The 24298-nt window shown below is 44.2% G+C and overlaps 1 protein-coding gene across 2 annotated transcripts; it reads left to right on the top strand.

Moving 5' to 3' along the window:
• The first annotated feature begins 5712 nt into the window (after nucleotides 1–5712).
• On the top strand, nucleotides 5713–16887 carry CLK1 (CDC like kinase 1). Of its 2 annotated transcripts, XM_007965798.3 has the most exons (13): nucleotides 5713–5880; nucleotides 8138–8298; nucleotides 8533–8761; nucleotides 9792–9882; nucleotides 10269–10335; nucleotides 11895–12011; nucleotides 12100–12266; nucleotides 13033–13127; nucleotides 13211–13340; nucleotides 15182–15264; nucleotides 15595–15674; nucleotides 15987–16077; nucleotides 16523–16887. In XM_007965798.3, exons 2-13 carry the CDS (start codon nucleotides 8138–8140, stop codon nucleotides 16664–16666), a joined length of 1455 nt encoding a protein of 484 aa, XP_007963989.2. In that variant the 5' UTR covers nucleotides 5713–5880; the 3' UTR covers nucleotides 16667–16887. The 2 variants fall into 2 exon arrangements, with proteins under 2 accessions (XP_007963989.2, XP_037857700.1); XM_038001772.2 differs by lacking the exon at nucleotides 9792–9882 and having other exon boundaries at nucleotides 5786–5880.
• Nucleotides 16888–24298: the final 7411 nt, after the last annotated feature.

Here is a 24298-nt window from a genome sequence, read left to right as displayed (position 1 = left end):
ACAATCTCGGCTCGCTGCAACCTCCGCCTCCTGGGCTCAAGTGATTCTCCTGTGTCAGCCTCCCGAATAACTGGGATTACAGGCACCCACCACCATGCCCAGCTATTGTTTTTTTGTATTTTTAGTAGAGATGGGGTTTCACCATGTCAGCCAGGCTGGTTGCGAACTCCTGACCTCAGGTGATCCATCCACCTCGGCCTCCCAAAGTGCTGGGATTACAGGTGTGAGCCACCACACCTGGCCTGCTTATGGACATGTTTTAAGGCATATCTTTTTAAAAAAATTTTAGATTCAGGAGATACATATGCAGCTTTATTACAAGTGTATAATGCATGGTGCTGAGGTTTGGGCTTCTACTGATCCTGTCACCCAGATAGTGAACACAGTACCCAAAAGCAAGCTTTTCAGCCTTTGCCCCTGCCCCTTCCTCCTTTTTGGAGTCCCCAGTGTCGCTGTTCCCATCTTTTTGTCCATGTGAATCCAAGATTTAGTTCCCATTTACTGTAACTGAATGCAGGCTTGGCTGCACACCACTTGCAAAGTCAATAACAAGGAGGAGATGCAGTAAAAGGAAAGTGACTTTATTCCAGAGCTATTAATGGGGAAATGGCCAAAGCTGGTACCTTAAATAAATCATTTTGAACTTTAGGCTGGGGAGAGGGGCTTAAAAAGGGAACTTAGAATGGGAGGCATGCGGGAGTGGTACAGGGTTTCAGGTCTCTGTGGCTTGCTCTGGTGGCTATCTTGAGTTGTGGTCCACCTGGAGTGGGGGCTGGCATCATCTCAACAATGGCTGGGTTGTTGACTAACCACCTTAAGGTAATCTCTGGAATTTTGCAGCTGGGTCTCCAAGCCTGGTATATGTCACGATTAGCCCTTGATGGGCCAGGCACAGTGGCTCACACCTATAATCGCAGTAGTTTGGGAGGCCAAGGTGGGAGGATCACCTGAGCCCAGGAGTTTGAGACCGGCCTGGGCAACACAGTGAGACCTTGAATCTACTAAAAGTTGAAAAAAAAAAAAAATATATATATATATATATATATATATATAGCCAGATGTGGTGGCACAGTGTGTTATAGCCCCAGCTACTGAGAAGGCTGAGGTGGGAGGATTGCTTGAGCTAGGGAAATAGAGACTGCAGTGATCCATGGAGTGGCCAGACTCCAGCCTGGGCAACAGAGTCAAGACCCTATACATGAGTGTATAGTGTAAGTTTAACAAGCATGCAGTTAGATAAATGTGCATAGTATAAGGGAGTGTGAGGCGGGCAAGGGAGGGAAATGGTTTTAACAAGACTACATTCTGAAATTAAGAAGGAAAGGGCCAGGCATGGTGGCTCACGCCTGTAATCCCAGCACTTTGGGAGGCTGAGGCAGGCGGATCAGGAGGTCAAGAGATCAAGACCATCCTGGCCAACATGGTGGAACCCCGTCTCTATTAAAAATACAAAAATTAGCTGGGCGTGGTGGCACACACCTGTAGTCCCAGCTACTTGGGAGGCTGAGGCAAGAGAATTGATTGAACCCGGAAGGTGGAGGTCGCAGTGAGCCAAGATTGCACCACTGCACTCCAGCATGGAAACAGAGTAAGACTTCATCTCAAAAAAAAAAAACAAGAAAAAAAAAAACTGGCCGGGCAGGGTGGCTCAAGCCTGTAATCCCAGCGCTTTGGGAGGCCGAGGCGGGCGGATCACAAGGTCAGGAGATTGAGACCATCCTGGCTAACACCGTGAAACCCCATCTCTACTAAAAAAAAATACAAAAAACTAGCCGGGCGTGGTGGGGGGCGCCTGTAGTCCCAGCTACTTGGGAGGCTGAGGCAGGAGAATGGCGTGAACCCCGGGGGCTGAGCTTGCAGTGAGCCGAGATCGCGCCACTGCACTCCAGCCTGGGGCACAGAGCAAGACTCCGTCTCAAAAAAAAAAAAAAAAAAAAAAACTTTAAAATGCATTTCAAGGCTAGGATACTTGGTTGTATTACAAGTAAGAACATAAGGCATATCTTTGAAAATGTTGAAGCGTGGAGCTTTACAGAAGATCCGTTTGAAAAATGCAGTGAACTAGTTAAAGGCACCAGTTTGTGGAGTTCTGGTCTGTGTTTGAATCACAGCTGTGCCCCTTACTGTGTAACTTTAGGCAAGTTAACATCTCCAAGCTTTAGTATTCTCATCCATAAATAATACCTCATAAGACAATTGTGAGGGTTAAATGGGTATAAAGCTGCTGGCATGTAGTAAGTAAGTGGAAGCTGCTCTCCTAACATTCATGTCCACCACAGGGCTCTCACCTCATCAAGCCATTCATTGGGTTCTACCATTGATTTCATCAAGACCATATTCTGCTCACTGCCTAGATCACAGTGGTTGGATTTGGGTGTTCCTAAAACTTACACCAGCCGAGCGCAGCGGCTCACGCCTGTAATTCCAGCCCTTTGGGAGGCCAAGGCAGACAGATCACCTGAGGTTGGGAGTTCGAGACAGCCTGACCAACATGCAGAAAACCTGTCTCTATTAAAAATACAAAATTAGCCAGGCGTGGTGGTACATGCCTGTAATCGCAGCTACTCGGGAGGCTGAGGCAGGAGAACTGCTTGAACCTGGGAGGCAGAGGTTGCAGTGAGCTGAGATCGAGCTGAGATCATGCCATTGGACTCCAGCCTGGACGACAAGAGCAAAACTCCGTCTCAAAATGTTTCTCTTGGCATCAGTTCTTGGTTTGTCTCATTTCTTCCAATGGCTGGTCTAATTAATGTTTTGATTCTTTCTTGACTAGTCTGAAGTTAGCTTACAGCTATCCTCTTGTCACCATTTATATCTTCCACTAAACTGAGGTGCTTTTACTAGGAGCGAATCTGTATCCGTACAGGTCTGCAGCAACCTCAATTCTTGCCTCCTCAGAAGACAGAATTCGACTGAGGGGCAGGAGAGAGTGAGGCACGTTTTAGAGCAAGAGTGAAAGTTTATTAAAAAGCTTTAGAGGAGGAATGAAAGGAAGGAAAGTATGCTTGGAAGAGGGCCAAGCGGGCGACTTGGAAGACAAGTGTGTGGCTTGAGCTTATGACTTGGGGTTTTATAAATTGTCATGCTTCCAGGATCTTGCATTACTTCTCCCCACTCGCCCAACTCCTGAGATCTTATCAGGAAGCTGCTGCTCATCAGTTTCAGGTGTTCTCTATTAGAAGACTGCCTTTCCCTGGTGCCAGCTGTGACCAATTACTACTTTAGCAAGACAATTAATAACTGCATGACCATCTCACCTGACGGTTGCCCGACACTCATCATGTGTGTTTTGGGGGAGCCATCTTCTTTATTTATACCTGACTAGCTACCTACTGTAACAGTGCCAGTTATACTAGTGACTTTTTTTTTTCTTTTTGAGACAGAGTCTCACTCTGTCGCCTGGGCTGGAATGCAGTGATGCAGTCTCGACTCACTGCAACCTCCGCCTCCAGGGTTCAAGCAATTCTTTTTTTTTTTTTTTTTTTTTTGAGACAGAGTCTCATTCTATTGCCCAGGCTCGTGTGCAATGTTGCGATCTTGGCTCACAGCAACCTCCGTCTCCCGGGTTCAAGCAATTCTCCTGCCTCAGCCTCCCGAATAGCTGGGATTACAGGCGAGCACCACCACGCCTGGCTAATTTTTGTATTTTTAGTAGAGATGGGGTTTCAGCATGTTGGCCAGGATGGTATCGAACTCCTGACCTCGTGATCCACCCGCCTCCGCCTCCCAAAGTGTTGAGATTACAGGTGTGCACCACCACGCCTGGTATACTAATGACTTTACATTTTGTTTCACTTTTAAAATTTTAATCATTTAGGTTTCTAGAATTAGTATTAAGGCCTTTGGCCAGACCTTGTTTTGCCACTTTTTTTTTTTTTTTTTGAGACGGAGTCTTGCTCTGTTGCCCAGGCTGTAGTGCAGTGGTGGATCTCGGCTCACTGCAACCTCCACCTTGCAAGTTGAAACAATTCTCCTGCCCTACCCTCCCGAATAGCTGGGATTACAGGAGCTTGCCACCACGCCCGGCTAATTTTTTGTATTTCTAATAGAGATGGGGTTTCATCATCTTGGCCAGGCTGGTCTTGAACTCCTGACCTCGTGATCCACCCACCTTGGCCTCCCATAGGGCTGGGATTACGGGCGTGAGCCACCGCACCCAGCCTCCTCCAGGTTTTATTCTAAACTCTGCCACTTTTAATTAGTGGTGCAAATATGGTTATTTTTTGGTTTTAAGAGTGTTAGTCCAAACTGCACCATTTTGTAAATCCCTGCCCCCCGCCCTCCCCCATTCCCCCGGCCCTGCCCCGTCTCCCCCACAGGCTATTTTGCAGACCTTGGTCAAAGTGAAACATTCCACGGGGGTTCGGGCTGTGAGAAACATCCTGCCCAACCACCTGACCACAAAACGGACAAAGGCACCACTAAAGAAACACCCCTGTCATATTCTGCTGTGAGAAAGTGCGAAGAACACCGCATTCCTGCAGGGGCATGGTGGCTCACCCCTGTAATCCCAGCACTTTGGGAGGCCGAGGCGGGTGGGTCACCTGAGGTCAGGAATTCCAGACCAGCCTGGCCAACATGGCAAAACCCCGTCTCTACTAAAAACACAAAAATTAGCGGGTCGTGGTGGCGCGCGCCTGCAGTCCCAGCTACCGGGGAAGCTGAGACAGGAGAATCGCTTGAACTAAGAGGCGGAGGTTGCAGTGAGCGGAGATCGCACCACTGCACTCCAGCCTGGGTGACAGAGCAAGGCTCCATCTCAAAACAAAAACAAAAACAAAAACAAAAAAACCAGCAACACCACATTCCGCGGGAACAAGGGCCAGAACCGCCTCATGGGAACATCTTAACATCCTGCAGGGCAGCAAGCCAGTAAGCGATATGGCCCAGGCCCCTCCCGCCCTTACCTAGAAGTATCCCACTGGTGGGCACCGGCATTAGGCTGGTCCCCCACTTCTGTAGATCTTAGGCTGGACATAAAGCCTGCATTTGCTGTAGAGCCGCCACTCTGTTTTTTTAACGCTGGCCTTCCCTTCAAAACTTATCAAGGAGTTTTATTCTTAGAATGTGGACTCAGTTACAGCCATAAAAGCATCATAGGGAGGTACACTGGCTACCCACGGTGGGCCTAATGCAGGCACCATGAGGATCAAGGTGCAGAACATTGATTTCTGTTGGCTCACACTGAGCTGACACGTTCACTGATCCCATTAGTAATCTGAAGCCATCTGACGCTAGTGGTATAACATTTATTTACTTATTTTTTAGAGACAGGGGTCTCCCTATGCTGCCCAGGCTGGTCTCGAAATCCTGGGCTCAAGCGATCCGCTCTCCTCGGCCTCCCAAAGTGCTAGGGTTACGCGCCAGACCCACCGCGCCGTGAAGTATTATTTTTAAAGTAATTGTTTTAGTGGTCGCAATCAGGGTACGTGCTATTGTGTATCCTGAGTCCCTCACTTTTCCTTGTTCACAAGTTGTTCCTTGTTCTAGCGTTCAAAAACAATTTTCAGTGACTGGGGACGACACTCTCCCCCAATAATTGCAATGTTTTCTCGGTATCGCGAGATTAGAGACAACACAGTAGGCATCTACAGCTTCCTTTCATCACCCACCTCTGGCTCCCGCCCCGGCGCCTGCGCCCACGGTGGTCACGCGTCCGCCAACGCTCCAGACGCCCGCCCCTTCCGCCTGCTCGCCCCGTGCATGCCCCGCCCCGCGGCGGAGACGCGCTCGTTGCGTCATCAGTGTTTTCGAGGCGAGTCCCGACGCAGCAGCTGTCAGCTCCATTTTGTTGTCGGTGCTCGTCGCAGTCAGCTGGGTGATTCCCGTGATTGCGTTAGAAGCTTTGTCTCCTTCGACTTGGAGTCTTTGTCCAGGACGGTAAGACGCAGGAGGGAGCGGACTAGGTGACAGGGCCGTTCCTGTGAGCCTCGCGGGCGCCTGGCGATGCCACCACTTCCCGCTTGTTTGCTGCCTGCCGTCCCCGGCGCGACGACTGCCTGCTCCCTTCACTCCCAGGCTGCATAATGGCGGCGCGCCCCTCTTTCCTGCCCGGCCGAGCCTGTCGCCGCCGGATCCGGCCTGCGGGAGTAGTTAAAGTGTTTGCTAGGCCGGCCGCCCTCTTGGAGCGTTCGCCCTCCGCTGAGGGAGCGGCGCCGCCTGACGTGGGAGGGTCGGGCGGGCGCCATGTTGTGGGCCGCCTCGGCCGAGCTGTAAGATGGCGGCTGGGCGGAGGCCGGCCTTGGCACTGTGGCCGGAAAGGCGAGGCTCCCTGTTGGGGGTGGGGTTTGCTGGGATTCCGGAATGTGTTTGAAGCACGCAGCTGAGGGGAAATGTCGTCTGGAGCAAGTGGAGGAAGAGGCGGAACCCGTAGGGGGTTACAGTTAACGTCTAGTGGTTAAAGGGTCGGCGTAAACGTCGCGAGTGGCTTTGTCCTCAGTGGTGTTAACAAAAACGAGACTTGGGAACCTAAGGAAAGAGAAATGCCGGGGTGTGTTTGAAGGAGCGTTGTGACAGAAGTCTGGTGACCGAGCATTTTTTGCGATGGCGTTTCAGCGTACTCCTCTTGGGTTAGCAGTTGGAGCTTTTGTTTCTTGGAGTCTCGCTCTGTCGCGTAGGCTAGAGGGTAGTGGCGCGATCTCGGGTCACTGCAGCCTCCGTCTCGCGGGTTCGAGCGATTCTCCTGCTGCCTCAGCCTCTCGAGTATCTGGGATTGCAGGCGCGCGCCACCATGTCTGGCTAATGTTTGTATTTTTAGTAGAGACGGAGTTTCACCGTATTAGGCTGGCCTCAAACTCTTGACCTCAGGTGATCCATCCGCCTCGGCCTCCCAAAGTGCTGGGATTACAGGGGTGAGCCACCGCGCCCCGCCTTTTTTTGGGGGGGGCGGGGAGAAGGTCTCGCCCCTGTCGCCCAGGCCGGAGTGCAAGTGGCGCAATGAGGGCTCACTGCAGGCTTGAAATCCGGGTTCAGGTGATCTTCCCACCTCAGCCTCCTGAGTAGTTGGGACTACAGGCGCGCGCTACCACCCCCCGGTTAATTTTTTATTTTTTGTAGAGTCAGGGTCTCGCTATGTCGCTCTGGCTGGCCTCGAATTCCTGGGCTCAAGCAACCATCCTGCTTCAGCCTCCCAAAGTGCTGGGGTTACAGGCATAAGCCACGGCCCCCGACCCGGTTGGAGGGCTTTAAAAATTGTACTCAGGCTGGTCCAATGGTAGTGGGTTATAACTTAGTAGTTACTAGTGTCACAAAAATTAGTGTACAACCCCTACAGCTAAATTTGACAGGCTTTAAAAAAAAAAAAAAAAAAGAATTGTAGCCAAAGACGCAGAGGGGTTCCACTTGTAAGAAAGAACGGTAGTTGATGAATTTCTGTATAATGTCTTTTTCAAGTTGTTAGATTAGAGATTTTCGATTTTGTTCGAAGGATTTCTGAAAAGAAGGTGGTTCTTACCATTCCCAAATTGATTGTGTTAACATTGCGTTTAGGATAAATTATGTCGTATGTGATTGGGAGTGGTACTGGAAAGATGGTGTTTTGTTGTTTTTATATTCTGATGCCATCGTTGCCTTCGTGTGTAATTGAAGTCCTTGGTAGTTTCATTTATTCGTGTACAGAAATACTCTATAATGATGATTCTGTGTGATGATTCTGTCAGCAACTCGGATACAATTCTGATTATGTTTGTAGTAATCAGTAATGCGGTGTTGGTGAGGAACATTTATGATTGCATTTGAGTTGGAGACTAGTTTCTGGTACACGTTTAAAAAGGGAGAATGACGTGTGGACTTCTATAGTACATTTGTGCTACTGGTAGGGCAGGGGTAAAATTTACCAAAATTAGTAAATTGTGATTCCTCCCTCTGCTTTTTTCACTTTTTTTACATTCTTCCAATAAATCTGGGCATGATATGGCTAATGCAGAGTGCCTGTGAATAAAGTTCAAACTGCAGATCAAATTGCAGAATATGGGACAACACAATCATTGGATTTATCAGTGATTTCAGATTGGGTGACAATGATTCTTACATTTTGATTTTAAAAAAACGAGGTCACGAGGGGACCTTTGTAAATACGAATTTTAAACAGCTCAGTGTGGGATACAATTTAACTAGGAAAAACTTGCCTTTAATGTAGATGAGACACTCAAAGAGAACTTACTGTCCTGATTGGGATGACAAGGATTGGGATTATGGAAAATGGAGGAGCAGCAGCAGTCATAAAAGAAGGAAGAGATCACATAGCAGTGCCCGGGAGAACAAGCGCTGCAAGTACACTCACTCTAAAATGTGTGATAGGTAAGGAGGATACTTAAAATATCTGAATATAAAAATAAATTATGAGACAAAACTAGTATCACTTAAAATAAGTACTTGATTACTACCATTCCTTTGTGTTTCTAATGAGAGGTGGTTTGTAATGTTTGTAAAATTAAGGTGGTTGTCGGGGAGTCTTAAGTGCTGTGCTGTGTTGAGAATGTGAGGATATTTGGTCTTAGCATAAAACATTGAAAATAATTTTTATTTCTCTAGCCATTATTTGGAAAGCAGGTCTATAAATGAGAAAGATTATCATAGTCGACGCTACATTGATGAGTACAGAAATGACTACAGTCAAGGATGTGAACCTGGACATCGCCATAGAGACCATGAAAGCCGATATCAGAACCATAGTAGCAAGTCTTCTGGTAGAAGTGGAAGAAGTAGTTATAAAAGCAAACACAGGATTCACCATAGTACTTCACATCGTCGTTCACATGGGGTATGAACGTTTTTAAAACATTTTGGAAATTTTATATCCCATGTGGAACAGGGAAACTTGAATTTTTGCGTTTGATTATTTGAGAAAGTTTTAAGATGAAATCATCTCAGTTTTAACCTGCACGATTTTTTCTGTGTTTGTTCATTGGATAGGAAATTCTGGAAGTAAAGTACACATTTAGCTGTATAATTTAATTATTGGTTGGCTCTTAATTGATATTCCAGTGAAATGGTGGGAATTAATTGATTTAATTTAGATTAGTTGAAAATGATTACAAAATATTCTAAAAGGTTTTTTATGGTACTTCAAGAAATCTGATTAGTTTTGATATAGTGAAACCTTATCACAAGAGTAGAACAGGCATTTTATTTTTGTATAATTTAGGATTAGGTATGCTTCTTTGTTCTAACAAGGCATGTTTTCTAACCTTTCTTTCACTAAGCAAACCAAAGCAGATTTGAACTGTTAACGGGTTATATGTTAATTTGGAGATCAGTTCAGATGACATTAAAAATGCCATAGTGTTATTCTTACATGCCAAATCTTTTTTTCCCCAAAATTAGCACTTTAATTTTATTTACTGTTATAATATTTGTTTTCTTAGATTAGCTAGGAAATCTTAATTTGGCCACTGTCTACTTTGACAAGTAAATATTACATCCTACAATTTTGCAACATTAAATTAGAACACTAGAAACTAAAAAATTATGTTTCAGTGAATGCTACAACTAAGCATTTTTTTTTTTTTTTTAAGAAAAACAATTGTATTATGTTTTGTTGCCTTGCCACTTTGAGTATCTTATCTGAAAATCTGTTCCTTGCCATGTTTTTCTCCTGTTAACATAAACTATGTGCCCTGTGAATTTCTGGGGACTGAATTTGAAATTGCTCCTGCCAACCGTTTGTGGCCTGGCGTGTATCTGAATGCCTGAATATCTCCCCGCTGAATGAATTTCGTATTCTGCCCTGAATTCACTCGGGTATATTGATTGGCTGGATGATCTTGGTGCCGCCCACTTGACGTTTCCAGAAGAGTCACCGAAGGAAAAGAACCAGGAGTGTAGAGGATGATGAGGAGGGTCACCTGATCTGTCAGAGTGGAGACGTACTAAGTGCAAGATGTATAGAATATTTTTCAACACTTATTAACTTTTCAGATAACATAATCTATATATAGATTAAGCTTTCAGGGATTTGGAAATCTTTTTTTCTTTCTCTTTTTTTTTTTTTTTTGTTTTATTTTTTCATTTATTTTGGTGGGGGGGATTGTATTTTTGCTTTCTTTAGAAATGTAATGTTTGTTATACAGAACTTCCAGAACAGTAATCAAATTAATGAAATTAGACCTGATAATTATGTTTTTTGCTGGTGTTGACCAATAAAATAAATATCTAGTAATAAGGAAATTTGTAGCATCAACTAGAGTAATCTACATTGATAGCATTTATTGTGATAAGTACATTGTTTCCACTTCTTGATATGACTGAGATTTATTTCTCTCTTTTAGATGAAATTGTTGATACTTTAGGTGAAGGAGCTTTTGGAAAAGTTGTGGAGTGCATCGATCATAAAGCGTAAGTTTCCCATGTTGGGATTACATTTAGGGAAGTTGGCAATATGGGTAATTTGATTTAGCTTTAGAAAATGGTCTGTGAGTTAGATACGTATCTTTATACCCTTTTTTACTTGGATATGAGAAACTTCCAGTTAGAGGTACTTATGCCTTTATATGTTTTAAACAGCTACTAATAGTATGTATAGTTTCTAATTTTAGGCTGAGAACACACTTTATATTATTTTGAAAGTATTTTTTTGTTGTCCTACTAGACACTGTTGTTAGGCCACACTTTTTTCCCCTGCCATATTAGTAGTTCTCAGCCTTGGTTTTTTGAGAGGTTTGCCTACCCCAGACCTTTTCAGGGTAGTTACCTAGGAATCTATATATTTAGAAACTGCCATAATTCATTCTGATAACAGCCAGAGATAACTTTGTGTCCGAAGTTTAATTATGTATGTTTATCAAACTACTGATTGAATTTTTTTTGGTTTTTTTCCTCTCAAGACAGAGTCTTGCTCTGTCACCCAGGGTGGATGGAGTGCAGTGGCACAATCTCAGCTCACTGCACCCTCTGCCTCCTGGGTTCAGGTGGTTCCCCTGCCTCAGCCTCCTGAGTAGGTGGAACTACAGACACATGCCACCCTGCCTAGCTATTTTTTGTTTTAGTAGAGACAGAGTTTGACTATGTTGGCCAGGCTGGTCTCGATCTCCTGACCTCGGGTGATCTGCCCACCTCAGCCTCCCAAAGTGCTGGGATTACAGGCATGAGCGCCCGGCTCCAGCCATGAAATTTCTTAAGATGGTATAGAATTTCTTCCGTTGCCTTTTTTTTTTTTTAAGTTCCCTGTTTGTTGTTGTTATTCCTCTTCCTGAATGGCAAAGCAGTTTTGAGGAGGCTTCCTACTATTGATTGGTAAGGACATGAGAGCTAGAGTTCTTTTTTTGTTTTTGTTTTTTTTTCTTTTCCCTGAGATGGAGTGTTGGTCTGTCATCCAGGTTGGGGTGCAGTGGTGCGATTTTGGCTCACTGCAACCTCCACCTTCCGGGTTCAAGTGATTCTCCTGCCTCAGCCTCCCAAGAAGCTGGGATTACAGGCACACACCACCATGCCTGGCTAATTTTCGTGTTTTTGATAGAGACAGGGTTCCACCATGTTGGCCAGGCTGGTTTCAAACTTCTGACCTCAACTGATTCGCTACCTTCGGCCTCCCAAGGTGCTGGGATTATAGGCGTGAGCCACTGCACCTGGCCCTAGAGCTCTTTACTTTGTCCCCACTGTATCCTAACTCTTCTGGCAACCTGGACTAAAAGAACATTTGAGATAATGTTTGACAGTGATAGGTACCTAGGAAGAAGTTGTTTAGCTGAAATACCAAAAAATAACTCATGTGAATGGTGGTTTGAGGAAAGAAATTTGTGTCATTCAGCATGTAATATAATCAGAACTGAACACTAAACCATAAATTTAAAAAAATACAGTGGATCAGAGTAGAAGTAGTACAGTTTGAAGTCAATGATAACTGGAATTGAGCATCATGTCTGTCATTCTGAAATTTGCATGCATCTTTCTAACAGGGGAGGTAGACATGTAGCAGTAAAAATAGTTAAAAATGTGGATAGATACTGTGAAGCTGCTCGCTCAGAAATACAAGTTCTGGAACACTTGAATACAACAGACCCCAACAGTACTTTGTAAGTATCAGATTAGAACTTGGGAAGTGGTGTCAGGTATATTTAAATTAGGAGCAACTGTACTTAGCTGTTTTTCTTGTGTTTATAGCCGCTGTGTCCAGATGTTGGAATGGTTTGAGCATCATGGTCACATTTGCATTGTTTTTGAACTACTGGGACTTAGTACTTATGACTTCATTAAAGAAAATGGTTTTCTACCATTTCGACTGGATCATATCAGAAAGATGGCATATCAGATATGCAAGTCTGTGAATTGTAAGTTCTTGGTATATCTTCGTTAATTTGCTAGTTTTATCCATTCCACAAAATATATCAAAATGTACATCCTAAGTATGTACAATTTTTATTTGATTAAAAATAAAGGAAAGAGGAAGAGTAGGTATGAAGAGGTTTGATCACAGGCTGTTGATCAGTGGTGTACATTTGATTCAATAAGTAGGATATCCATCATATAACAATACACTGTGTTGCAGACTATAATTTAGACTTTTCTGGTGCATAAAAATAGTAACTTCAAGTGCTGGCTAAAAATTAAGGCGTGGTATATCATAAAAGAAAGCTTCATAAGAGGTAATGAATTTTAGTTACTGGTGATTTTCTAGCAGACTGGAATGTTGTTGACCATTCTTCTTTGGGCATATGGGAAAGGAATCAGAGGTTTTTTGTTGGGTTTTTTTGTTTTGAGACGGAGACTCACTTTGCTGCCCAGGCTGAAGTGCAGTGGCGCAGTCTTCACTCACTGGAAACTCTGCCTCCCTGGTTCAAGTGATCCTCCTGCCATAGCGTTGTGAGTAGCTGGGACTACACCACCATGCTCGGCCATTTTTTGTAATTTTAGTAGAGACAGGGTTTCACTGTAATGGTCTAGGTGGTCTCGAACTCCTGACCTCAAGTGATCCACCTGCCTCGGCCTTCCAAAGTGCTGGGATTATAGGTGCGAGCCACTGCACCTGGCCTATTGTGGGGTTTTGTGGTTTGGTTTGATGTTTTCTGATTACAGCAACTTTCTCTTTATTCTCAGTTTTGCACAGTAATAAGTTGACTCACACAGACTTAAAGCCTGAAAACATCTTATTTGTGCAGTCTGACTACACAGAGGCATATAATCCCAAAATAGTAAGTCTTCCAAAGTATTCATAAAGTGAATATTTTATACCTTAATAGCTTATGCCTTCTTAACCATAATATATGATTTTCAGAAACGTGATGAACGCACCTTAATAAATCCAGATATTAAAGTTGTAGACTTTGGAAGTGCAACATACGATGATGAACATCACAGTACGTTGGTATCTACAAGACATTATAGAGCACCTGAAGTTATTTTAGGTGAGTATTAATTGTCCTTTGAGAACCTTTGTATTTCCTTATTGAGAGTTAAAATTTTTTTGCAGTTTTAGGTGTTACTTGTGGGGCTTTATCATTTTTTTCTTTAAGGGATAAGTATCATGAAGTGCATTAAGGATTTTAAGCTCTCAATTGTACCAGATTATTAGTTCTGGGAATTTGAGCAAGTGACTTAACCTTTCTGGAATTGTTTTCACATTTGTAGTTATGTGATAGGGTTTTTTAATGTAATAGTTTATTGCCGAGTGGGGCGCAGTGGCTCACATCTGTAATTCCGAGCACTTTGGGAGGCCGAGGTGGGCACATCACGAGGTCAAGAGATTGAGACCATCCTGGCTAACACGATGAAACCCCATCTCTACAAAAAAATTTGCTGGGTGTGGTTGTACGCATCAGTAGTTCCAGCTACTCAGGAGGCTGAGGCAGGAGAATTGCTTGAACACCCAGGAGGCGGAGGTTGCAGTGAGCCAAGATCGCGCCACTGCACTCCAGCCTGGGCAACAGAGCGAGACTCTGTCTCAGAGAATTGTTTAATGCCTATTATATTCCAGACTGTATATAACACTATGTATTTTATTTATTTTTATCATTTATTTGTTTTTTAGATGGAGACTTGCTCTGTCGCCCAGGCTGGAGTACAGTGGTGCGATCTTGGCTCACTGCAACTTCTGTCTCCTGGGTTCAAGCAGTTCTCCTGCCTCAGCCTCCTGAGTTGCTGGGATTATAGGCACCCACCACCACGCCCAGCTAATTTTCTTATTTTTGGTAGAGGTGGGGTTTCACCACATTGGCCAGGCTGGTCTCAAACTGCTGACCTAGAGCAATCTGCCGGCTTTGGCCTTGCAAAGTGCTGGGATTACAGGCATGAGCCACTGTGCCCGGCCATATATATTGTATTTAACCTTGGATTAAGTTACTGCTTTAGTATCATCCAGCTCAAACATCACATTACGTGTGTGTGTGTGTGTGTATATATAAATTTTTTGTTGTTGTTGTTTTGGAGACAGAGTCTCGCTCTGTCACCCAGGCTGGAGTGCAGTGGTGCGATCTTGGCTCACTGCAAGCTCTGCCTCCCGGGTTCATGCCATTCTCCCACTTCAGCCTCCTGAGTAGCTGGGACTACAGGCACCTGCCACCACGCCCGGCTAATTTTGTTTTTGTGTTTTTTTGTAGAGGCGGGGTTTCACCATGTTAGCCAGGATGATCTCGATCTCCTGACCTCGTGCTCCATCCGCCTCAGCCTCCCAAAAGGCTGGGATTACAGGCGTGAGCCACCGTGCCCAGCCAATTCATTATATATATATATATTTTAATAGAGATGAGATCTCACTAGGTTGCCCAGGCTGGTCTTGGAACTCCTGAGCTCAAGCAGTTGTCCCATCTTGGCCTCCCAAAGCACTGGGATTACAGGCGTGAGCCACTTGTGCCCAGCCTACATTACATACGCTTTTTTAAAAAAGTATTACTGTTGACCGGGCGCAGTGGCTCATGCCTGTAATCGCAGCACTTTGGGAGGCCGAGGCAGGCGGATCATGGGGTCAGGAGATGGAGACCATGGTGAAACCCCGTCTCTACTAAAAACACAAAAAATTAGCCAGGCGTGGTGGTGGGCGCCTGTAGTCCCAGCTACTTTGGAGGCTGAGGCAGGAGAATGGCATGAACCCGGGAGGCAGAGCTTGCATTAAGCCGAGAGCGCACCACTGCTCCAGCCTGGATGACAGAGGAGACTGTCTAAAAGAAAAAAAAAAGTATTACTGTTAACATTTTAATTTCTTTAACAAATATTGAGGATTTTTTTCCCTTACATTTTGCTTGCTTTGCAGCCCTAGGGTGGTCCCAACCATGTGATGTCTGGAGTATAGGATGCATTCTTATTGAATACTATCTTGGGTTTACCGTATTTCCAGTAAGTGACAATGATGTATTCAACCTTGCTTTGCACAAGAAAAGTGCCTGTTTATATGAAGAAATAAAGTATACGTACACATTTAGATAGCTTCTTCTCCCATTATAGACTATTAATTGTAGATAATCATAAAATGAAACTAATTCATATTTCTTTCATAATTGTTTTATTTAAAACACCTTTAAGTATATAAGCAATTATCCGTGTCCATGTAGGAAATCATTGGCAAGTTTGTTCTGCAAGTATTAATGTTAGTTTTTTGCTGTCAGCTTTTAACTATGTCTGTTTTGGTGGTCATCTTCCTCAAGTTTGTTTTTATTTTATTTCTAGACACACGATAGTAAGGAGCACTTAGCAATGATGGAAAGGATTCTTGGACCTCTACCAAAACATATGATACAGAAAACCAGGTACGTTTTAAGAGTTAGTGACATCCTTAGTATCATTTGATCACATCTTCTGATTAGAAATTTTTTTAAAAAAATTTTCACTCTACCAAGTCTCAGGAGCTGATTAGAACTTTATAAATAATGAAGTCAGACTAATATTTTTATCGGTTAAATAGTAGATTACCTTGGTGCAAAGCAGCTAACGTTTTTATCCCATGGCTGCCATTTAAGTCTCTAGAAAGTGATCTGGGAAAGCATAGTGATTGATAACCTTTGCTAGCTGTTTTAAGTTTTCAGTGTTATAAACATGAATGGATATTGACTTATTTTTAGGAAACGTAAATATTTTCACCATGATCGATTAGACTGGGATGAACACAGTTCTGCCGGCAGATATGTTTCAAGGCGCTGTAAACCTCTGAAGGTAAGCCTTTGAGACATTGCTCAAATAGTCAAAACTTTGAGTTTCTTCTGTTTGTCTTTTGAGACAGAGCCTTGCTTCGTTGCCCAGGATGGAGTAGAGTGGCACGATCTTGGCCCAGCTCATTGCAACCTCTGCATCCCAGGCTCAAGCGAGTCTCAGCCTCCCAAGTAGCTGGGATTACCGATACACGCCACCATGCCTTTTTTTTTTTTTTTTTTTTTAATAGTAAAGACAGGGTTTTACTATGTTAGCCAGGCTGGTCTTGAACTCCTGCCCTCAAGTGATGCGCCTGCCTTGGCCTCCCATAGTGCTGGGATTATAGGCGTGAGTGACCATGCCTGGCCTCTTTTCTGTTTTTATGGTGGTTAAATATATGTGGTTTACTGTTACACAGTATAGTAAATGGTAGTGGAAAAGGCTGTTGATTTTCTTTTTTTTCTTCCAGGAATTTATGCTTTCTCAGGATGTTGAACATGAGTGTCTCTTTGACCTCATTCAGAAAATGTTGGAGTATGATCCAGCCAAAAGAATTACTCTCAAAGAAGCCTTAAAGCATCCTTTCTTTGACCTTCTGAAGAAAACTCTATAGATCTGTAATTGGACAGCTCTCTTGAAGAGATCTTACAGACTGTATCAGTCTAATTTTTAAATTTTAAGTTATTTTGTACAGCTTTGTAAATTCTTAACATTTTTGTATTGCCATGTTTATTTTGTTTGGGTAATTTGATTTGTTAAGTACATAGCTAAGTAATGAACATCTTTTTCAGTAATTGTAAAGTGATTTCAGAATAAATTTTTTGTGCTTACGAAGTTGATATGTATCAGAACAGTTTGTGTTCTAAGTACCATTTTTCTTCCTACCTCAAAGAATGGACGTAGATTTCTGTTTTTGGAGATTTCCTCAGGTCTGGGAACATTTAGCTTCATTTCCATTTTAGGGATTGTCAAGATTGAGACTTTACTGCCCCGTAAGTTAAATGTAATGAAACCAGATTATGGGACACACAGAACTAAAGATCAGCTGAGAAGAGTTCTGTCTTTAATCCTACTCAAACTTAGTATTGCGGTTTGCTGTTAATTGTTGCACGGGATCTGAAGTCATTTGCAGAATCCCACTGTGGTGGAGCCTTCATTCCTTTGCAGCCTAGTCTGAATTTATCAAGTGAGTGTGTGTAATACAGCAAATTTTTGTCTGGTTTCATCTATGTTTGATCCATTTGGGATCCTGAGGCTTAGATCTTTCCATAGTTGTTTTGGTTTGGGAGGTTTTCTTCCTTTCTTTCCTTTGCTTTTCTTCCTTTCCTCCCTCCCTCCCTTCCTCTCCCTCCCTCCCTCCCTCCCTTCCTTCCTTCCTTTTCTTCCTTTTCTTTCTTTTCTGTCTTTTCTTTCTTTCAGAAATTTTTAAATGCTGGCCAGGTGTGGTGGCTCATGACTATAATCCTAGCATTTTGGTAGGCAGATCGTTTGAGGCCAGGAGTTTGAGACCAACATGGTGAAACCCCATCTCTACTAAAAACAAAAATTAGCCAGGCGTGGTGGCAAGCACTTGTAATCCCAGCTACTTGGTGATGCTGAAGCTCGAGAATAGCTTGAACCCGAGAGGCAGAGTTTGCAGTGCATCCAGATGGCACCACTGCACTTCGGCCTGGGTAACAATGAGGCTGTCTATCAAAAAAAAAATGCAGTTAGGCTTCAGAGATTTTAAGCAGACGGAGTCTCTATTGCTCAGGCTAGAGCAATCTCAGCTCACTGCAACATCTGCCTCCCGGGTTCAAGCAATTCTTGAGCCTCAGCCTCCTGAGTAGCCAGGATTACATGTGTGAGCCACCAGGCCTGACTGATTTTTGTGTTTTTTAGTAGAGACCGGGTTTCGCCATGTTTGCCAGGCCAGTCTCAAACTCCTGGCCTCAAGTGATCCACCCGCCTCATCCTCCCAAATGACGGAATTACGAGCCTCAGTCATGGCACCTGGCCTGAATCCTAAATTTTGTGTTAAAATTGACATTGTAAGTGGTGGTGTGGATAGTCATTTTTACCAATGAGAATCATGTTTGACTAAAATGTGTTAGATTGGATTGACTTAAACTAAACCTTAAGGGCCTATATTTTCTTAGTTTTAAAAGGCAGTTCCAGAATTTGAGGCTTGTTCCTCAGGAATGGTGTCCAGAGCAAATTTGCTAACATCACATTTGTCGAAGAAGTCGCACAGCTCCATCCAGAATCATGGTACTGCAAGGTTGTAGGACAAAAGAGGTGGAGAATTTGGGCCATCAAGGCAATCAGTTGACCCACCCTACCTATCCCCAGTCTATTAACACAGCAGCCAGAGTGAGCCTGTTAAAACTGTTACATCACTCATGTCAAAATCTCCATTTCATCCAGCAATCTGACTACTGGGTATCCACCCAGAGGAAAATAAGTCATTATATGAATAAGATGTTTATAGCAGCATGATTTGCATTTGCAGAAATACGGAACCAGCCTAAATGCCCATCAACAAGTGGATAAAGAAAATGTGGTGTAGCAGGCACATGTTCTCAGGACCTCCTGAGGGCTGTGTCACCCAAAAAAAAAAAAGTATACACCAGGGAATACTACTCAGCCATAAAAAAGAACAAAATACGGTATTCATAGCAACCTGGATGGAGTTGGAGACCATTATTCTAAGTAAAGTAACTCAGGAATGGAGAACCAAATATTGTATGTTTTCACTTGCAAGTGGGAGCTAAGCTATGAGGATGGAAAGGCATAAGAATCACGGACTTTCGGGACTTGGGGAAGGGTGGGAGGGAGGTGAGGGATAAACAATTACGCATTGGGTACAGTGTACACTGCTTGGATGACAGGGTGCACCAAAATCTCAGAAATTACCACTAAATAACTTATCCATGTAACCAAAAACCACCTGTTTCCCCAAAACTATTGAAGGAAAAAGAAACAGAAGGGGGAAAAAAATCAATGGCTTCAGATCCTGCTTTTGGGGAGAAAATGAAAATTAAAAAAAAAAAATCCTCCGATGGCTTCCATGTCAGTTTCACCGAAGTATTTACAGTCATCTTTAAAAAGGTCTACAATATAGCCTGTACCACTCCACTTTCCTGACCACGTGTCTACTTTTACCCCACATGCAGCGCTGTAGCCTCACCAAGTATAGTCCATCCTCTTAGGTATCTACATCTTCTTCCCTTCCCCTCCTGTCATTCAAGAGTATTCATTTCAGTGAAGTATCCTCTGACTGCATTACTTAAAATTGCAATACCCTCCCTTGTCAACTCCATTTACATCCTCTTCTCTGCTTCCCCCCACCCCTACTCGTAAGAGTTTTTACTGGGGCGGGGCACAGTGGCTCTTTCCTGTAATCCCAGCACTTTGGGAGTCTGTGGCAGACTGATTGCTTAAATCCACGAGTTCAAGTCCAGCCTGGGCAACATGGCGAAACCCCCTCTCTACAAAAAACAGAAAAATTGGCTGGCTGTGGTGGCATGCACCTGTAGTCCCAACTGGTTGGTGGGGCTGAGGTGGGAGGATCGCTTGAGCCTGGTGGAGGTTGCAGTGAGCTGGGACCATGCTACTGCATTCCAGCCTGGGTGACACAGTGAGACCCCATCTCCAAAAAAAAAAAGTGTTTACTACCCAGATGCAGTGGCTCATGCCTATAATCCCAACACTTTGGGAGCCCCAAAACATTGCTTGAGTCCAGGAGTTCGAAACCAGCTTGGGCAATATAGGGAGATCCTGTCTCTGCAAAAAATGTAAAAATAGTCAAGTGTGGTGGCATGCTTCTGTAGTCTCAGCTACTTGGGACTTGAATTCATGGGCTCAAGCAATTCACCTGGGGGTGGGGGCTCACACCTCTAATCCCAATACTTTGGGATGCCAAGGCAGGCAGATTGCTTGAGTCCAGGAGTTCAAGACCTGACTGGGCAACATGGTGAAACCTCACCTCTATTAAAAACACAAAAATTAGCCAGGCATAGTGGCGCTTACCTGCAGTCTCAGCTACTTGGGAGGCTGAGGTGGGAGGATCACTTGAGCCCAGGAGGCAGAGGTTGCAGTGAGCTTAGATCATGTCATTGGACTCCAGCCTGAGTGACAGAGTGAGAGACCCTGTCTCAAAAAAGCTATTTGGCCAGGCATGGTGGCTCACGCCTCTAATCCCAGCACTTTGGGAGGCTGAGGCAGGCAGGTCACCTGAAGTCAGGAGTTCAAGACCAGTCTGGCCAACATGGTGAAACCCCATCTCTAAAAAAATACAAAAATTAGCCAGGCAGGCATGATGGCAGGTGCCTGTAATCCCAGCTACTCGGGAGAATTGCTTGAACCTGGGAGGCAGAGGTTGCAGTGAGCTGAGATCGCCCCACTGCACTCCAGCCTGGACGGCAGAGTGAGACTCTTGTCTCAAAAAAAAAAAAGCAATTCACCAGCCTCAGCTTCTCCAGTAGCTGGGACTACAGGTGCATACCACCACGCCTGGCTTTGAGAATATGTGTCTTAAAATTATTCCACCTGAGGGGCCAGAAATAGAGCTATTTATACACCAACTCCTGTCAGTCACTGAGTTAGGCTGCTATGACTTCATACCAGGGGATGTTAATCTTAAGCATGGCGCATTCACATTGGGCTCACGCAGGCAAAGAAAGCCTCAGCCAAAAAGACACAAGTGGCTGGGCATGGTGGCTCACATTGTAATCCCAGCACTTTGGGAGACCGAGGTGGGTGGATCACCTGAGGACATGAGTTCAAGACTAGCCTGGCCAACATTATGAAACCTCGTCTCTACAAAAATACAAAAATTAGCTGGGGATGATGGCAGGTGCCTGTAATCCCAGCTACTCGGTAGGCTGGGTGGGAGAATCACTTGAACCCAGGAGGCGGATGTTGCAGTGAGCAAAAAAAAAAAAAAAAAAAAAAAAAAAAAAAAATCCTAGGTGCTGGCAGGAGACATTGGACCTGTATGTACTAAGTAAGGCCTAATAAGATCAGGGAGGGAGCCAAAAATGTCTGCTAAGGCCACACCTTGCACCGCTGAGATCCACTCAAGCCCTATCTTAAACTTACCATGTCTTTGGCACTGGTCTTTTTTAAAAAAAAAAAAAAAAAAAACATTATAAGGCTGGGTGTGGTGGCTCATGCCTGTAATCCCAGCACTTTGGGAGGCCAGGTAGGAGGATCACCTGAGGTCAAGAGTTCAAGACAAGCCTGGCCAACATGGTGAAACCCCGTCAAAAATACAAAAATTATCTGGGCATAGTGATGGGTGCCTGTAATCCCAGCTACTCAGGAGGCTGAGGCAGGAGAATCACATGAACCCAGGAGGCAGAGGTTGCAGTGAGCTGAGATCGAGTTACTGTGCTTCAACCTGGTTGACAGAGCAAGACCCTGTCTCCAAAAAAAAAAAAAAAGATTTTATAACAGGAGGATGAATGGAATAAGCTATAAAGTCTCCACTGTGGTACTTGGTCCTGAGGTCAATAAAGATAACACCTCTGTACTGTACCACACATTGAAGATTTTCATCTTACTGGTCTGGAATGCTTGTCCCTGATGAGGTACAATGATATGGCAACATAATATGAAATCCATATTTGAGACCAGGCACAGAGGCTCACATCTGTAATTCTAGCACTTTGGGAGGCCAAGGCAGGTGGATTGCCTGAGCTCAGGAGTTCGAGACCAGACTGGGCAACATGGTGAAACCCTGTCTCTACTAAAATACAAAAAATTAGCCAGATGTGGTGGCACACACCTGTAATCCCAGCTACTTGGGAGGCTGAGGCACGAGAATCGCTTGAATGCAGGAGGCGGAGATTACAGCGAGCCAAGATTGCACCACTACACTCCAGCCTGGGTCACAGCAAGAGACTCTGTCTCAAAAAAAAAAAAAAAAAAAAAAAAGGAAATACATATTTGATCTTTGTCCCCAGTTCAGACCTTTTAAATCCCTTGAAGTTGCCTAGGAGACAAGAGGTGAGATAAGAAGGAGATGAAGGTAAAATCTGGAGATTGACTGAATCACTAATGGCGGATGATTTAATCAGTCATGCCTACCTAATGGAACCTCCTTCAAACCTGCAAATGATGGGGAGTGGGGAGCTTTTGGGTTGGTGAACACATAGAGGTGCTGGGAGGGTGGGGGATCTGGAGATGGCCTGGAAACTCCACGCACCTCCATTGTACCTTGCCCTAGGCAGCTCTTCCACCTGGCTGTTCTTGAGTTGTATCCTTTATAATAAACTGGTAATCTAGAAGTAAACTGCTTTCCTGAGTTCTGTGAGCTTTTCTACCAAATTACTGAACCCAAAGAGGAAGTCATGGGAACTACAAACCTCCAATTTATAGCCAGTCAGCTCTCAGCTGCCATTTGTAAATTCTTCCAATACTTTGAATAGTTGACCCCTATGGACCACCCTTTTCCTTTCTCAGGGATCTTAGCCCCTCGAGTCATCACTGCCTTGGTAACTGCTTGGGGTTTTTTAACTTAAGTATTTTACATTTTGTCCAGGTTTTCTAGTTATTTTTAGTGAGAGGGTTTGTTGGAATAAGTGATCCTGCCATAGCTAGAAGCAGAACTCCCAGGCATGCAATACTGAAGGAAGAAAAGTGAGCATAAAAAGAGTCCCCTGGGCTTTGTTAACAAAGACCAACCAAATCAAAACCAAACAGTCTATAGCCCTACCACCCTGAATGCACTCAGCACTCAGAAGCTAAGCAAGCTCAGGCCTGGTTAGTACTTGGGTGGGATTCTTACCGGGTGCTGTAAGCTTTTGACCCCTGACTCACTCTTGCCAGGTACAGTGACTTGCACCTATAGTCCCAGCTACTCAGGAGGATCGCTTGAGCCCAAGTATTGGAGTCCAGCTTAGGCAACATAGTGGGACCCTGTCTCTAAAAACAAAAACTTGGCGTTTTATCCTCATAGCAAGACCCTGGTTTTTCATTTTGTATGTCAATTGGCTACTAAGACATTTGTCAATCTACATCTCACCATAAGCTTTGTTTTCTTGCACCTTGTGAAATTCACTGTACTTGCTAGGTTTATAAATTTAGCAAATGCCAACCATCGAATAACTCCCACTACATTGCCTTCCTAGAGCACTTTTTTTTTTTTCAAGCTCATCCCCGGCCACAAAGCACTTTGGATTGTAGGTTCTAGAAGATTTCTCCTTGTGTGTCTCACATCTCTCTCTGAAAACCCCTGTGTTTCTTGGTACACCACCTCCCTGGGTCAAACCCCTGTGTTTCTAATCCCTGGACCTTAATTATTGGCATTGTGTAAATTCATGCATGTTGCCTTAAATTTTTCTTTTGCTTGGGAATTTGAAGGCATCCGTAGCTTATATTATTTCTTGAGAACTGATGTTTTCAACATTGATATTTTGATAATTTTAAAATCAGCCTTCTTTAGGTGTGATTTACATACAATAAGTTTACCCATCTTAAGCACATGGTACAATATTTTGACAGATGTACACGTAGCCACCATCCCCAATAATATTCAGTTACAATATTTTCTTAGCATATGGCTGATTAAAAAGAAGAAAAGAAAGAACATCTCCACAATGCCCATACATTTCCTCATACTGCTTTTCTGGCAATCTCTATCCCACCTTCAGCAGCTGGCACCTTAACAGTTTTGTCTTTTCCAGAATGTCATATAAATGGAATCATACAATATGGAAACTTTGGAGTCTGGTTTCCTTCCTTCCTTCCTTCCTTCCTTCCTTCCTTCCTTCCTTCCTTCCTTCCTTCCTCTCTCTCCCTTTCTTTCTTTTCTTTTCTTTTTTCCCTTCCTTCTTTCCTTCCTTCCTTCCCTCCCTCCCTCTCTGTCCCTCTTTCTTTCTTCCCTTCCCTTCTCCTTCCTTCCTTCTCCTTCCTCCCTCCCTCCCTCCCTCCCTTCCTTCCTTCCTTCCTTCTCTCCCATCTTCCCTCTCTCCCTCTTTCTTTCTTCCCTTCTCTTCCCTTCCCTTCCCTACCCTTCCCCTCCACTCCCTTCCCCTCCCTTCCCCTCCCCTCCCCTCCCCTCCCCTCCCCTCCCCTCCTCTTCTCTTCTCTTCTCTTCTCCTTCCTTCCTTCCTTCCTTCCTTCCTTCCTTCCTTCCTTCCTTCCTTCCTTCCTTCCTTCCTTCCTTCCTTCCTTCCCTTCCTTCCTTTTCTTTCTTTGAGATAGGCTCTCACTCTTTTTACCAGGCTGGAGTGTAGTGGTGCAATCATGGCTTACTCAG

This window comes from Chlorocebus sabaeus, chromosome 10 (genome assembly GCF_047675955.1).
Source record: "Chlorocebus sabaeus isolate Y175 chromosome 10, mChlSab1.0.hap1, whole genome shotgun sequence".
Lineage (NCBI taxonomy): Eukaryota > Metazoa > Chordata > Mammalia > Primates > Cercopithecidae > Chlorocebus > Chlorocebus sabaeus.
This window is presented reverse-complemented; position numbering and strand designations above follow the sequence as displayed.

Excerpts from the sequence above, each read along its gene's own strand:
- CLK1 (XM_007965798.3), top strand. The coding sequence starts at position 8,138 with ATGAGACACTCAAAGAGAACTTACTGTCCTGATTGGGATGACAAGGAT. Across the intron at positions 9,883-10,268 it reads AGACGTACTAAGTGCAAGAT|ATGAAATTGTTGATACTTTA; the intron begins GTATAGAATATT and ends TCTCTCTTTTAG. Across the intron at positions 15,675-15,986 it reads CATATGATACAGAAAACCAG|GAAACGTAAATATTTTCACC; the intron begins GTACGTTTTAAG and ends ACTTATTTTTAG.